Source organism: Canis lupus, chromosome 16 (assembly GCF_048164855.1).
Source record: "Canis lupus baileyi chromosome 16, mCanLup2.hap1, whole genome shotgun sequence".
NCBI classification, from domain to species: Eukaryota; Metazoa; Chordata; class Mammalia; order Carnivora; family Canidae; genus Canis; species Canis lupus.
Window position 1 is genome coordinate 10,202,863 of NC_132853.1, and position 10,961 is coordinate 10,213,823.

The following is a 10,961-nucleotide window of genomic DNA, read 5'->3' on the forward strand; positions in this document are numbered from 1 at the left end:
GCCAGGGGCGTACGGCCTGGCATTGTCCTTCACCCCACTCGGTGAGCAGAGCCCTCCCAGGGAAGCTAGGGGAAGGTGGGGATCAGCCCCAGGAATCCTGAAGCCTTCTCCATCCCTTGGCTTTGGGAAGGGGTCTGGGTTCAGGTTTATTTATTTGCTGCTAATGATCCAGGAAGTTTTATTGTTTATTTAATTTTTTAAAAGATTTTATTAACTTATGAGAGAGAGAGAGCGTGAGCAGGGAGAGGGGCAGAGAGCAAAGCAGACTCCTGGCTGGGCAGTCTCCTAGGACCCTGGACCTGAGCCCAGAGGTGTCACCCACCGAGTCTCCCAGGTGCTCCCAATGGTTCAATGGTTTTAATCAGCCACTGCCCTGTCCTCAGGGTGGCCACCATCCTGATTTGTCCTGGGTTATGCTTTCCCAGCAGAGCGAGTGCTCAGCGCTAACACTGCCAGCCCCTGTGAGCCAGGACAGACCAGTCTCCCACTCTTTGATTGGAGGCCACTGGGAAAGGACAGAGGCCCGGGGGGGGCCGGGGGGCAGAGAGGCACCTCTGAGCCCCAGGAGCCCAGGGCAGCAGCTGTTTTCCTAATGTGAAGCCGTGTGTGTCACCCACTGCCCTTCTCCCCAGCTGTCTGAAATTTCTCAGTGTGGCTGCAAGCTCCATGCCCCCATTCCCAGGCAATGCCCCCTCCCCAGTTCCTTTGAAGTGCAACACTCAGGACCTAAGGCACAGGTGTGGCCTGAGCTGTGTAGACAAAACTGTGGCGTCTCCTCCTCAATGCTAGACATCATGCCCCCATTCATGCAGCCTAAGACATCACCCCCTTTCTGCTGAGCAGTATCGAGCTCCACCCAGACCTGCCTGAGCCTAAAACCCACCAGATGACCCCTTCCAAGTCCTATTCTTGTAAATGCTCTAAGGCATTTCGGATCCTTGGAAAAATTCGTAAACCTGGGTGAGAGAAAGGAGAGACCAGAATAAGAGGGTTTTATTTGGGGGTGGGGTGCTAGGGTGAGAGCACAATGCTGGTTTGGGGCCCCTCACAGCCACCAGATGTCCACTTTATTCGAGGAGGGGTTGGGACACAGCGAGGGAGGAGCAGGTTCTCCCTCCGACTGCAGAGACCACAGGCAGCGGGGTTCTGCTGTGCCCCTCGACAGCCCCCCCGGCAAGCGCGGGCAGCCAGCCATGCAGGCAGAGAAGGTGCCACCCTCCAACCCCGGGGTGCGCACAGTGGAGCCCCGACACCCCCAACAGAACAGCCATGACTCAGCCCAGCAGCCGGAGGGGTGGGGGGTCACGAGGGAAACAGGTAGAGCTGCCACCGAGGGGCCAGGGGCTCCTCCACCTGGATTGGAATGGCAGAGGGGAAACTGAGGCTGGACCCTAGCTGGGCAGCCAGGCCAGGAAGGGCGGCTCCTGGGAGCTGGGAGCAGGGGTGCAGGGAAAAGGGGAAATTGGTTATTCCATGAGGTCACTTAACATGAGCCCCTCCTGCTTCCAAATAGCTTGGACTGAATTTTTATACAGACTTTCTAAAATCTTACCAAGTCCTAAAAGCAAGAGAGAGTTTATAAATGAAGTCGAGCAAAGCATCACGTTAAATAGTCATAAAAATTATTTTTTTCTTGCTTCTTAGCCTGTCTCTCCATTAAACAGATTTCTAGAACAAAACGTAGGAAAAATTCCTGCCTTGTCAGTCTGAATGAGTTTCCGGGCTCAAGGGTCTTATTTTTGCCTTCCTCATGCGGGACCCAGCACTCAAGAGGTTAAGTGTTTTCTCAAGATTTCATTGTTTCTTGGAAATCCTGGCTTCCTGAAGGAAGAGCACTCCCAGGACGACCCCGTTTCCAGGGCTGCAAGATCAAGACAAGGTCAAGGTCCAGGGCTGGGAGCTTGGCTGCGCGGGGACACGTTGCTCAGTGCCCAGGGCTCAGGCAGGATGCGGCCCTCCCTCCCCGGTTCAGGGCTGCGGATGGGGTCCTGCACTGGGTCCTCTCAGAGCAGGGGCAGGGAGGCAGCAGCAACCCCCCCACCAAGAAAGGAGAGAAAACCACGTAGGCTTTGCCAGAGGGATCCACACACGCCACACATGCCGCACACGCCGAATACTCCAACTTCTGTATTGTTCACACCCAGCGAAGCCCCCCGACCCCCGAAGGGACCCTTGGGGGCAAGAAGGTGGGCTCCCCCCTGGGCCCTCCCAGATTCTCTGCAAAGTAGACGACAATGCACCCTGTGGTCCCTTGGGGTTAGGGGGACCCAAACGGCAGCATGAGGGTCAAGCACCAGCCAATGCGGGGACCCGCTACCCAGGCTGAGGATGGGGTCCCCTCAGAGCATGTGGGTGGCCGAGGGGGACACGGCTGGGCAGGCTGCTCAGCAGACAGAGGCTCCCATGCTGAGGACACTGCCATCCCTCAGATGGCCTGGCTGGCTCCCAGGACGCCTGTCCCTGCCCCGCACACCTGCTGGCCAGGTGTGGGGTGACCTGGCCCGGCCCTCAGGGCAAAGGCCTTCCACAGGGAGCTCAGAGCAGCCACACTTCCCACCTGGCCCCCTGAAGTCTCAATCATGGTCAGGGACCCATGTGCCTAGGGTCACCCTTTGCAGGGTGCCTAGGGCAGTCCCGAGTGAGCCCCGCGGGAACCTGGAGGCCAGGGTGGTATGGCTCAGTGGGCAGAGCTGGGGTCTGGGACAAGATGGGTCACTTCTGAGCCCAGGTCAGCAGACACTTTCTGTAAGGGCTGACCTGGAAAGATTTTAAGACCTGGGGTCGTGGTTACAGGGTCTCCGTCTCCGTCCCTCAGCTCTGTCTGCAGCTTAACGTCTGTGGGACAGCAGACTGTGGCCACAAAGGATGCCGACCCAGGGGGCCCAGCCACAGACCCTGCTCTCTACTCCTGACCAAGACCCCCAGGGACTCCTCCCTCAGCCAGTAGGGCCCCTCCGGGTCAGGTCCCAGGGGGTGCAACCAAAGGAACAGAGGCAGCATGGTCGGTGGCCAGGGCAGTGCAGGCAGCGGTGGCACCCACGAGCGCCCCACAAGGAAGCAAATGTCTTTATTGAGAAAACGCATGGCCGGCAGGACGTGGTGGGTCCCTGCTCTCACCCCTGGGGATGGGAGGCAGGGCCTTAGTGCAGGAGACGGAACAGAGAAACAGGGCTTCACAGGGAGCAGGGTGGGGACCCCATGCTCCCTCCCCTGACAGCGCCCGCACCGCCTCCCTGAGGCCACCGTGTGCATGGAGCGCCCCACGCTAGGCCGGCCGCAGCTTCATCTCCGACACCTTGTAGCTGTAGTTGTAGCCTCTCCCAGTCTTCCAGTTGACGCCGTTGGCAAAGCTGTCGTGGGGCCCCCGGAGGTAGAGACCATTGAGGTTCGACAGATGGCACTTAGAGTACCACCAGCCCCCCTTGTACCGCTCTGCACAGTTTTCCGTAGTTGAGTCGTTGTCCTGGTCTTTGGTGGAGAAGGGCTGGGTGTTGTGGTATGACAGGGAGTCGCCTGCACGGGGGAGAGTGGGGGCGAGGTCTGGGCAGGTCGGCCCCATCCAGGTGTGCGTGTCATGCACTGCACAACTCTAGGGGGTGCCAGGGGATGCTTGCTCTCTAGTACAGTGGCCTTGGCACGTACCCTCATTCCGTCTGTCCCTGCCAGCTGGCAAGCGTCCTTCCTCGGAGGGAGGCCACTCACTGCCCTGGGACAGTTGGTGCATCACCAGGGAGCTCCAGGCATCACATAGTGGGAACGTGGGTGCCACAGGAAACCACCACATTACTGCCCTTTCTCTGGTTGTGTCGCTGATGCCATACAGAGCAGTCCCCCCACCCCACCACTGGACTTGTTACTGGACATGACATGTTGTTTTTGTGGGTACCAGCAGGTATGGGTGACAGGATCCTCACAGATGGAAAAAGGACCATGTCGGGCGGCCACTACCCTATCCATGTGGCGCAGAGGTAGAAGGGGAAGCAGGGCCCCGAGCCCCGGGTGGACCCTCACCTGCGCTGCCCTCCACGAAGGCCCCCAGGACCAGCCTGTACTTCTCAGCCTCACCCGCCACCTTGAACGATGTGTACTTGGCAAACTGGTGGTTGCCCTCGAAGTCCATGAGGTCCACACGGAGCTCACTGGTTCCTGGAGCAGAGGGGCTGTCAGGTCCCAGCCGGGGACCCCTCGTCTCAGCCCCAGGAGGTGGGAATGCAAGAAAGTGTGCAGGGACCGCATGGACTTGGCATCCCAGGGAGGTCTCCACATGTTCAGATACAAAGTCCTTGGTTATACGAGGGGCCATGAAGACCCACATCCCACACGTCCTCCTACGGCACCTGATCCCCTCCTCGTTTCTGTCTGAGGGAACAGGACACTGTTCTACCTCAATGAAGCACATTTTCCTGGCAGGGTGTGACATTACAGCCCCGGGCCGTGGGCCACTTAGGGTTCCTGCACGGGGGACAGTCTGTCACACACTGGAGCAGCAGGATGGCCAAGGGGATCGTGCAGGGAGGACAGATGGACCCCTGGCGGCCTCCCCAGGACAGCGGCAAGTGGTCACAGCGGGCAGAGGAGCCCGAGTGTCAGGACGCTGCCCTCACCCAGACCCGCGCAGGTCAGGGACAGAGGACCTGGAGGAGGGACGGTCTGTCTTCCCCAAACAGGCACTGCAGGGTCCCCAGAAGCCTCTGGTCCCTCCTGTCCCAGGACCTTAGACTCCAGTGGTGCCCTGGATGCATGAAGCCTCCCCGGGGCCCTGACGTGTTCCCCCCAGACGTTGGGCACAGAGGTAGAGCCCCCATGCACAGACTGGTGCAGAACCAGTGCCTCCCGCTGTCAGAGTGCAGCCCCTGCAGGATGAGGGACAAGGGCCTCAATCCAGGGCCCAGGCTGGGGTCAGGGCGGGGGGTGTCAGGCCCTACCCTGGGCGGTCAGGGCGTGGATGTTCTCATTCCCCAGCCAGAACTCCCCCAGCTGACTGCCGAAGCCCTGCTTGTAGGAGGCCCAGTCGCGGAAGAAGTCCACGGAGCCGTCGGTCCTTCGCTGGAAAACCTGTGGACAGCAAGAGGGTCAGGGCCCTGGGCCCTGTTAGGGTCACGGCTCAGGGGGAGGCCTCCCAGCTCAGGGGGCATCCTGGCAGAGCAGCAGACACGGCCACGGGGTCTCATTTCAGGTCCCGCAGAGGATCTGAGGACAGAGCCCGCAAGGGAGGAGGGGGACACAGAGGAACAGAGAGGGTGGGCAACAAGCCCAAAGCCACACAGCTGGGGGTGTGGGCTCCCTTGGGCCTCACCCCAAAGTCTGGACTCCCCCCATAAGGATTTACCCCCCACGAGCTGTCTGGTCCTCCCTGCCCTGGACCAGAGGCTCAGTCAGCCTGAGGGTGGGTGGTGGATAGTGTGACAAAGGCCACAGGACAGTGTCCTCCCTCTGGCAGACATGGGCTCTGGGGGACCCACAGGCAGATCCCCCTCCTGAGCCCCCCGCCCCGAGCGGTTCCCTGGGGCCCCGCACTCACGGTCCAGCCCCCACTGTCCGTGTCCATGTCGCACAGCACAGTCAGGGGCCGGCAGTCGGGCAGGTAGATGGTGTGCCAGCCGCTCAGAAAGGTCCCCCTGGTCAGCAGCTCCCTGCAGGTCCGAGGTGCTGGGGATGCACCCAGGGCTGCCGTCAGGCAGGAAGCCCTGGCACGTCGGCCCGGGCGCGGAGGGACCTGGGCCTGGATGGGGACCAAGCCCCAGGCTGCCCAGCCAGATCTCCCTGGCAGTCCTGTCCCCCCAGGGCCACCCAGCCCAGTCCAGAGCCCTTGGCCTGCAGGAGACGTTGTAGCTTCTGGACAACATCACCGGGGGCCTGCTGCCCACTGCCAAGCCACCCAGGGAGGGACCTGCGGCTGTAGTGTGGGGTCCTTGGGTTCTGGAACCCGAGCGAGGAGGGGGCGTCTGGTGGAGCCTTCCTTGAGGGTAGCAGCGTCAGCTCAAGAGTGGGGGGGGCAGTGGCACGGTCGGTCACCTGTGTTGCAGGACTGAGGTGACCCGGGCTCTCCTGTGGGCAGGAGAGGACATGCACATCAGGGCCTGGAAACGGAAGCCCTGGCCCCTGCAGCCCCAGGAATACAGGGGAAGCAGAATGGGGGTCTGCCCAGGGCGGGAGGGCTGTGAGCCTGTCAGTCCCCGGGACGGATCTGCAGGGCCCTGCAGTGTCCAGCCCGACCTCCCGGCCCAGGAGCAGATGGTCTCTCTGGGCGCTGGGTGCCCACCGGGTGAACCATGTGCCTGGGGCCCCCGGCTCTTCAGTGGGGTAGGAATGGACTTTTCACCTCCACCCACTGTCCCTCAGACTCAGAGCCTCTGCTTGGGGAGACATCTGGGGGCAACAGGTTTTCAGGTCTGTGCCCCAATCCTGTGCTTTTTCTTGGTGCTCAGAGCACGCGACTGGGTCTCAGGGTTTGGGAGTTTGTATCTCACATGTTGTTTGATAAACGTTTCATAAATGAGCATAAATAGGAGGGAAAGTGGGGGAAGGTCTGCACTCAGCAGTAATGACATCTGGCTGTCACTAGGGTCCCGGGTGGGGGGAATGCGGGGCTGTGACCCTCACAGACAGGACGGCACCCTGAGCCCTGGCCCAGACCCTGGGCACTTTCCTGCCATTTCCCTGACGAGACAGGAACTTGGGTCTGAAACCCATCCCCCCGAGATGCCGCCAGGCTGACTGTGGCCTTGGGAGCCCCGCGTGGCCAGAGCCTGTGGACGCGCCCCTGGACCTGGCCCAAGCTCACCTTTCTGCCCCTGCACGCCTCTCTCTCCTTGGTTTCCTGGAGAAGATACAGGAGGAAGGACCCGGACACAGAAGGTATGGTCAGTGCAGGGCTGCCCCAGGGCCTGGACGTCCCCATTGCTCTGTTGGCTCCCCAAGATTTCTAATGTCAGGGTCTCCAAGGAGGGCAGGGGACCCCGAGGCCTGGGATCCTGCCCCCCCAAAGGAGAGGTCACTGGAGACCCAGGACCCCCAACCAAGGTCTCAGGTCATGCACGATCTCCAGGTTCCTTGGAAATGGACCTATGACCTATCCCTCCCCGTCACTCTGCCACTCTGTCCCTCCCTGTCTCTCTCTCCCAAACTCCTCGTCCTCTGTCTATGCTCCTCTCTCATCTTCTATGAACAGACCAGGGTCCCGCACAGGGGTCCTCACTCTTTATCATGTTGTTACCTTTGGGTCCCGGTGGTCCGGCCTTCCCAGGGACTCCAGGGGGACCAGGTGCTCCTGCAAACTCCAACGACACAGGCATCGTGGACAAAGGTGCAGCCCAACGATTCCATGTGAGCTCTTTGACCCAAGTAGTAAGGTCCACCCAGCACTACTTATCCTCAGAAGGCTGCCCCCGGGGTGGACAGAGCTGCCCTGGGGTGGATGGGGCTGCCCTGGGATGGACCCAGCTGCCCCTGGATGGACAGAGTTGCCCCAGGGTGGACAGAGCTGCCCCAGGGTAGACGGAACTGCCCCGGGGTGGATGGAGCTGCCCCGGGGTGGACCCAGCTGCCCCAGGGTGGATGGAGCTGCCCCTAGGGTGGACTCAGCTGCCCCGGGGTGGACGGAGCTGCCCTGGGGTGGATGGGGCTGCCCTGGGGTGGACGCAGCTGCCCCGGGGATGGACCCAGCTGCCCCTGGGTGGACAGAGTTGCCCCAGGGTGGACGGAGCTGCCCCAGAGTGGACAGAGCTGCCCTAGGGTACACCGAGCAGCCCCTGGGAGAAGCCCAGGCCCAAGTGGAGACCAGATAGTCACCTGCAGCCCCGGCCCCAGGGCCACCGCTGACCCCTGGCTCCGCTGACCTATGTGCAGGGCCCCGGCCCAGCTGCCCCCACAGAGCCCTATGGTCTAGTCAGCGCCTGGAACACAGGGCACATCCCGGGAGATCCTGTCCCACTGGTCCCCATGGGACACGGCCGGCCTCTCCTGCGGTGGGTTCCGTGCAGGGTGAGCCGGTGGGCACTGCCCCCCCGGATGCCGTGGAGGTCGGGCCATCATGAGCCCCTCCCCCGAGGATCCGACTCCACCCACAGCAGAGCTGCGTGGCTCTGACCCCACTGTGTGCAGGGCAAGACCCGCGCCCCCACCTGCAAGTGCAGGGGGCACGGCCACCCCGGGCTCTACCTGGAGAAGAGCAGGCTCTGGGTCACCCCACCCCGAACCCGGGGTGCCTACCTCTCGCTCCATCGACGCCTGCGTCTCCCTTGGACCCCACGGCCCCTGGCAGCCCCGGGCAGCCTCGGAGGATGGTGAGCTTGCCAGAACCCTCCAGATCTAGCACCTTCGCCTCTGCAGAGAGACACCAAGTGTCGGTGGGTGCGCCCCGCCTGGGCCCGAGGCCCCAGCAGATCCTGCGGACAGACTGCCCTGCGAGGGGACCCCGAGCCTGGGCTGACCGCTGCGCACCACTGGGCGGTCAGCCTGGACCTGGGTTCCCCCGCCTCTGGTGTAGACGTGTTCTGTCCCCCTGATTGCCCGTCCATGGGTGCTGGTCAGGCGGGAGGAGATGGCCTTGGAGTCCTCCCTGCCCAAGGGGAGCCCAGCTCCTCAGTGCTGTGTTCTCGGGCACATCCCTCCGCCCCCCCGGGCCTCTGTCCTCTGGGCTCCAGGAGGATGGGAAGAGGGCTGTGGGGGAGGATTCCTTAGATGCTGCAAATGTTTCCATCTGAGCAGGATCCGTGGCATTTAGAAAGAGCTGCATGAACACTGGGGACTTTCAATTACTAATAACCCTAAATATTTCTAGGAAACTCGGGGATTTTGGGTCAATGTTGAAATTTCACCCCCAGCCCTTGGGCAGGTGCTCAGAGAATTCCTGAGCCGCCAGGGGTCCTTGTGGGTCCCCTGGAGAGGGATGTGTTTGCTCCCAGGACACAGAGCAAGGGTCCTCGGATTTGGGAACAGAGGTTGATTTACTTGGTGGCATTTGATCGTGTGGATCCCGAAGCTAAAAACATCCGGGTCAGAGGCCTGGGGGTGTCTCGGGGGTGCCTGACAGCACAGGGTCCTGTGGGGGCCGGGGGCAGGGAGCCGCCACAACCTGGAGTGCTGTTCTGTTCTCCTCTCACTGCTCAGAACACGGTAGGCTTCATTTTAAACTTTGCTTCATTTTTTCTCATTCATAAAGAAGAGTTGGCAATTTTAGACAAATTAGGAAACACAATGTGTTTAGGGGAACAAATTTACTGTCCAGTGATCTTCCAGTGAAGGATCCTGATGTTTCCCGTCTCGAGGGTTCTTGGCTACTCCGGGTTAATCCCACTCCCCGTCCCACCGACCCTGGTGAGTCTGGCACCAGCTGTGGCACTTGGACTCTTGGAAACACACCTGTTCTGTCCCTCCTGGTCCAGGACCTCCGGCAGGTCAGGGTGGGGACGGGGGGCGCAGGGCAGGGTAAACAGCTCCTGAGCCCAGGTCAGGGAAAGGGGGGCAGGAGGCTGCTCTGCCTCCCCCCTCAGAGGCACAGCGGGGCACCCCTGCCCCAGAGCCTGACGGTCCTTCGGCGCCAGGTGTGAGGTCCCCAGGACCCTGTGATTGCCTGCCCTGCACGTGGACCCTGTATCACCCCCCTGCACATGGACCCTGTGATCGCCGCCCCCGCACATGGACCCTGAGCCCCGGAGGAGGATTCCTCCGCAGGGTCCCCTGCTGACAGCGCGGGCCAGGGGTTGGGCCCATCACCTCGGGGTTGGAGTTGCCCACCATCCTCTTCTGGGAAACGACACTTAAAATGCACCATCCCAAGGAGTAATGGAGTTTTCACGGAGGGCTGAGCACAGGCCTGGCTTGCATGTGCAGGCTGCCAGCTTCCAGACCTGATCAAGGCTGAGCCGGCTCGCCTGGTGTCTGACTCACCGGGACAGGTGTCCTCAGTCGAGGCCACAGTGCACAGGAGGGCAGTGACGGCCAGGACGGCAGGTCCTGCAGCAAGTCCGCCCCGCTGCATGGCTCTGGTGTGAGCAGCTGCGGGAGCTCCTGGCTCTCTGAGGCCGTGGCCTCCCCCTCTTAACCCCTGCCTTTATTTCTCTTCCCCGGGGGGCCACTTCCTTCCGAGGCTTGTGGCGCCAGCTAGAGTGACACAGCCCCACGCCCTGATAGCGAGCATCCTGTGTGATGGGCCTCCCTTCCCCTCATAGGGACACACTTCCCAGGAGAAGACCCCAAGGCCCTGTGTGGAGAAGGCCCAGCCTGCCTGTCTCTAAGGAACACTTGGGGCCCCTCCTCATTCTCTGGCTCTGCGAGATAATAATCCGAGGCCTTCCCTGGTTGGCAGGGTTTGGAGAGCTGCTCACTGGCCTACAGCAGCTTCACGTCTCTGGCTGGTAGAAGGGCAGGGGAGGGCAGAGTGTCTGTAGGAGTCACTGGCCAGAGTGAAGAGGGGTGGCCTCCGACCAACTGCCAAGGGGTGGGGGGCGTGTGGGTGGTCGGGTCAGGGCCAGTGACGAGGCCAAAGAACAGGCTGTGAGCCTGGTGGCAGCATCTTCACCAAAACAACAGGGAAGGGGTTGGAGTCACGTTGAAGCCACCCCGGGCCACTTGACACCCAGGCAGGGGCGTCTGCATCCCCACGTCGACCTCCAGGCATGGCGTGAGCATCGTGACCCCCATGTCAGACAACACCACGTGGGTGTCAGGGATCTCCTAGAGAGCACTTCAGTGTCCGTAGGTGGTGTGGTTCTTACAGGTCCCCCAGGGAGACACTCAGGGGAAATGGTGACTAAGCTGCCCCAGGCAGCTTTGAATTTAGTGCAGGTGCCCTCTGACGAGGGAGAAGAGGGGGACAGGCCCTCGGAGAGAGGACATGGCTTCAGGAGAGGCAACCCTGCTCTGGAGGAACTTCCAAAGGTCTGGTGGTCTGTGACCGGCTGCCTGTGCGTGGGGTCACCCTTGGCCTCCCGCCTGGCCGATGGAGCCCCCGGAGGGAT

At 61.7% G+C, this 10,961-nt stretch overlaps 1 protein-coding gene across 1 annotated transcript; it reads right to left on the reverse strand.

Moving 5' to 3' along the window:
- Nucleotides 1-3,001: 3,001 nt before the first annotated feature.
- On the reverse strand, nucleotides 3,002-10,050 carry FCN2 (ficolin 2). The gene is made up of 9 exons (XM_072778549.1): nucleotides 9,892-10,050; nucleotides 8,212-8,325; nucleotides 7,217-7,270; nucleotides 6,785-6,820; nucleotides 6,016-6,048; nucleotides 5,522-5,649; nucleotides 4,926-5,055; nucleotides 4,012-4,146; nucleotides 3,002-3,513 (listed from the first exon to the last, which is right to left on the reverse strand). Exons 1-9 carry the CDS (start codon nucleotides 9,980-9,982, stop codon nucleotides 3,266-3,268), a joined length of 969 nt encoding a protein of 322 aa, XP_072634650.1. The 5' UTR covers nucleotides 9,983-10,050; the 3' UTR covers nucleotides 3,002-3,265.
- Between the last annotated feature and the right edge of the window lie 911 nt (nucleotides 10,051-10,961).

Coding starts and splice junctions, on each gene's coding strand:
- FCN2 (XM_072778549.1), bottom strand. CDS start 9,982: ATGCAGCGGGGCGGACTTGCTGCAGGACCTGCCGTCCTGGCCGTCACT. Junction 6,821..7,216: donor CGGACCACCGGGACCCAAAG/GTAACAACATGA, acceptor TATCTTCTCCAG/GAAACCAAGGAGAGAGAGGC. Junction 5,650..6,015: donor ACCTCAGTCCTGCAACACAG/GTGACCGACCGT, acceptor GTGCATCCCCAG/CACCTCGGACCTGCAGGGAG.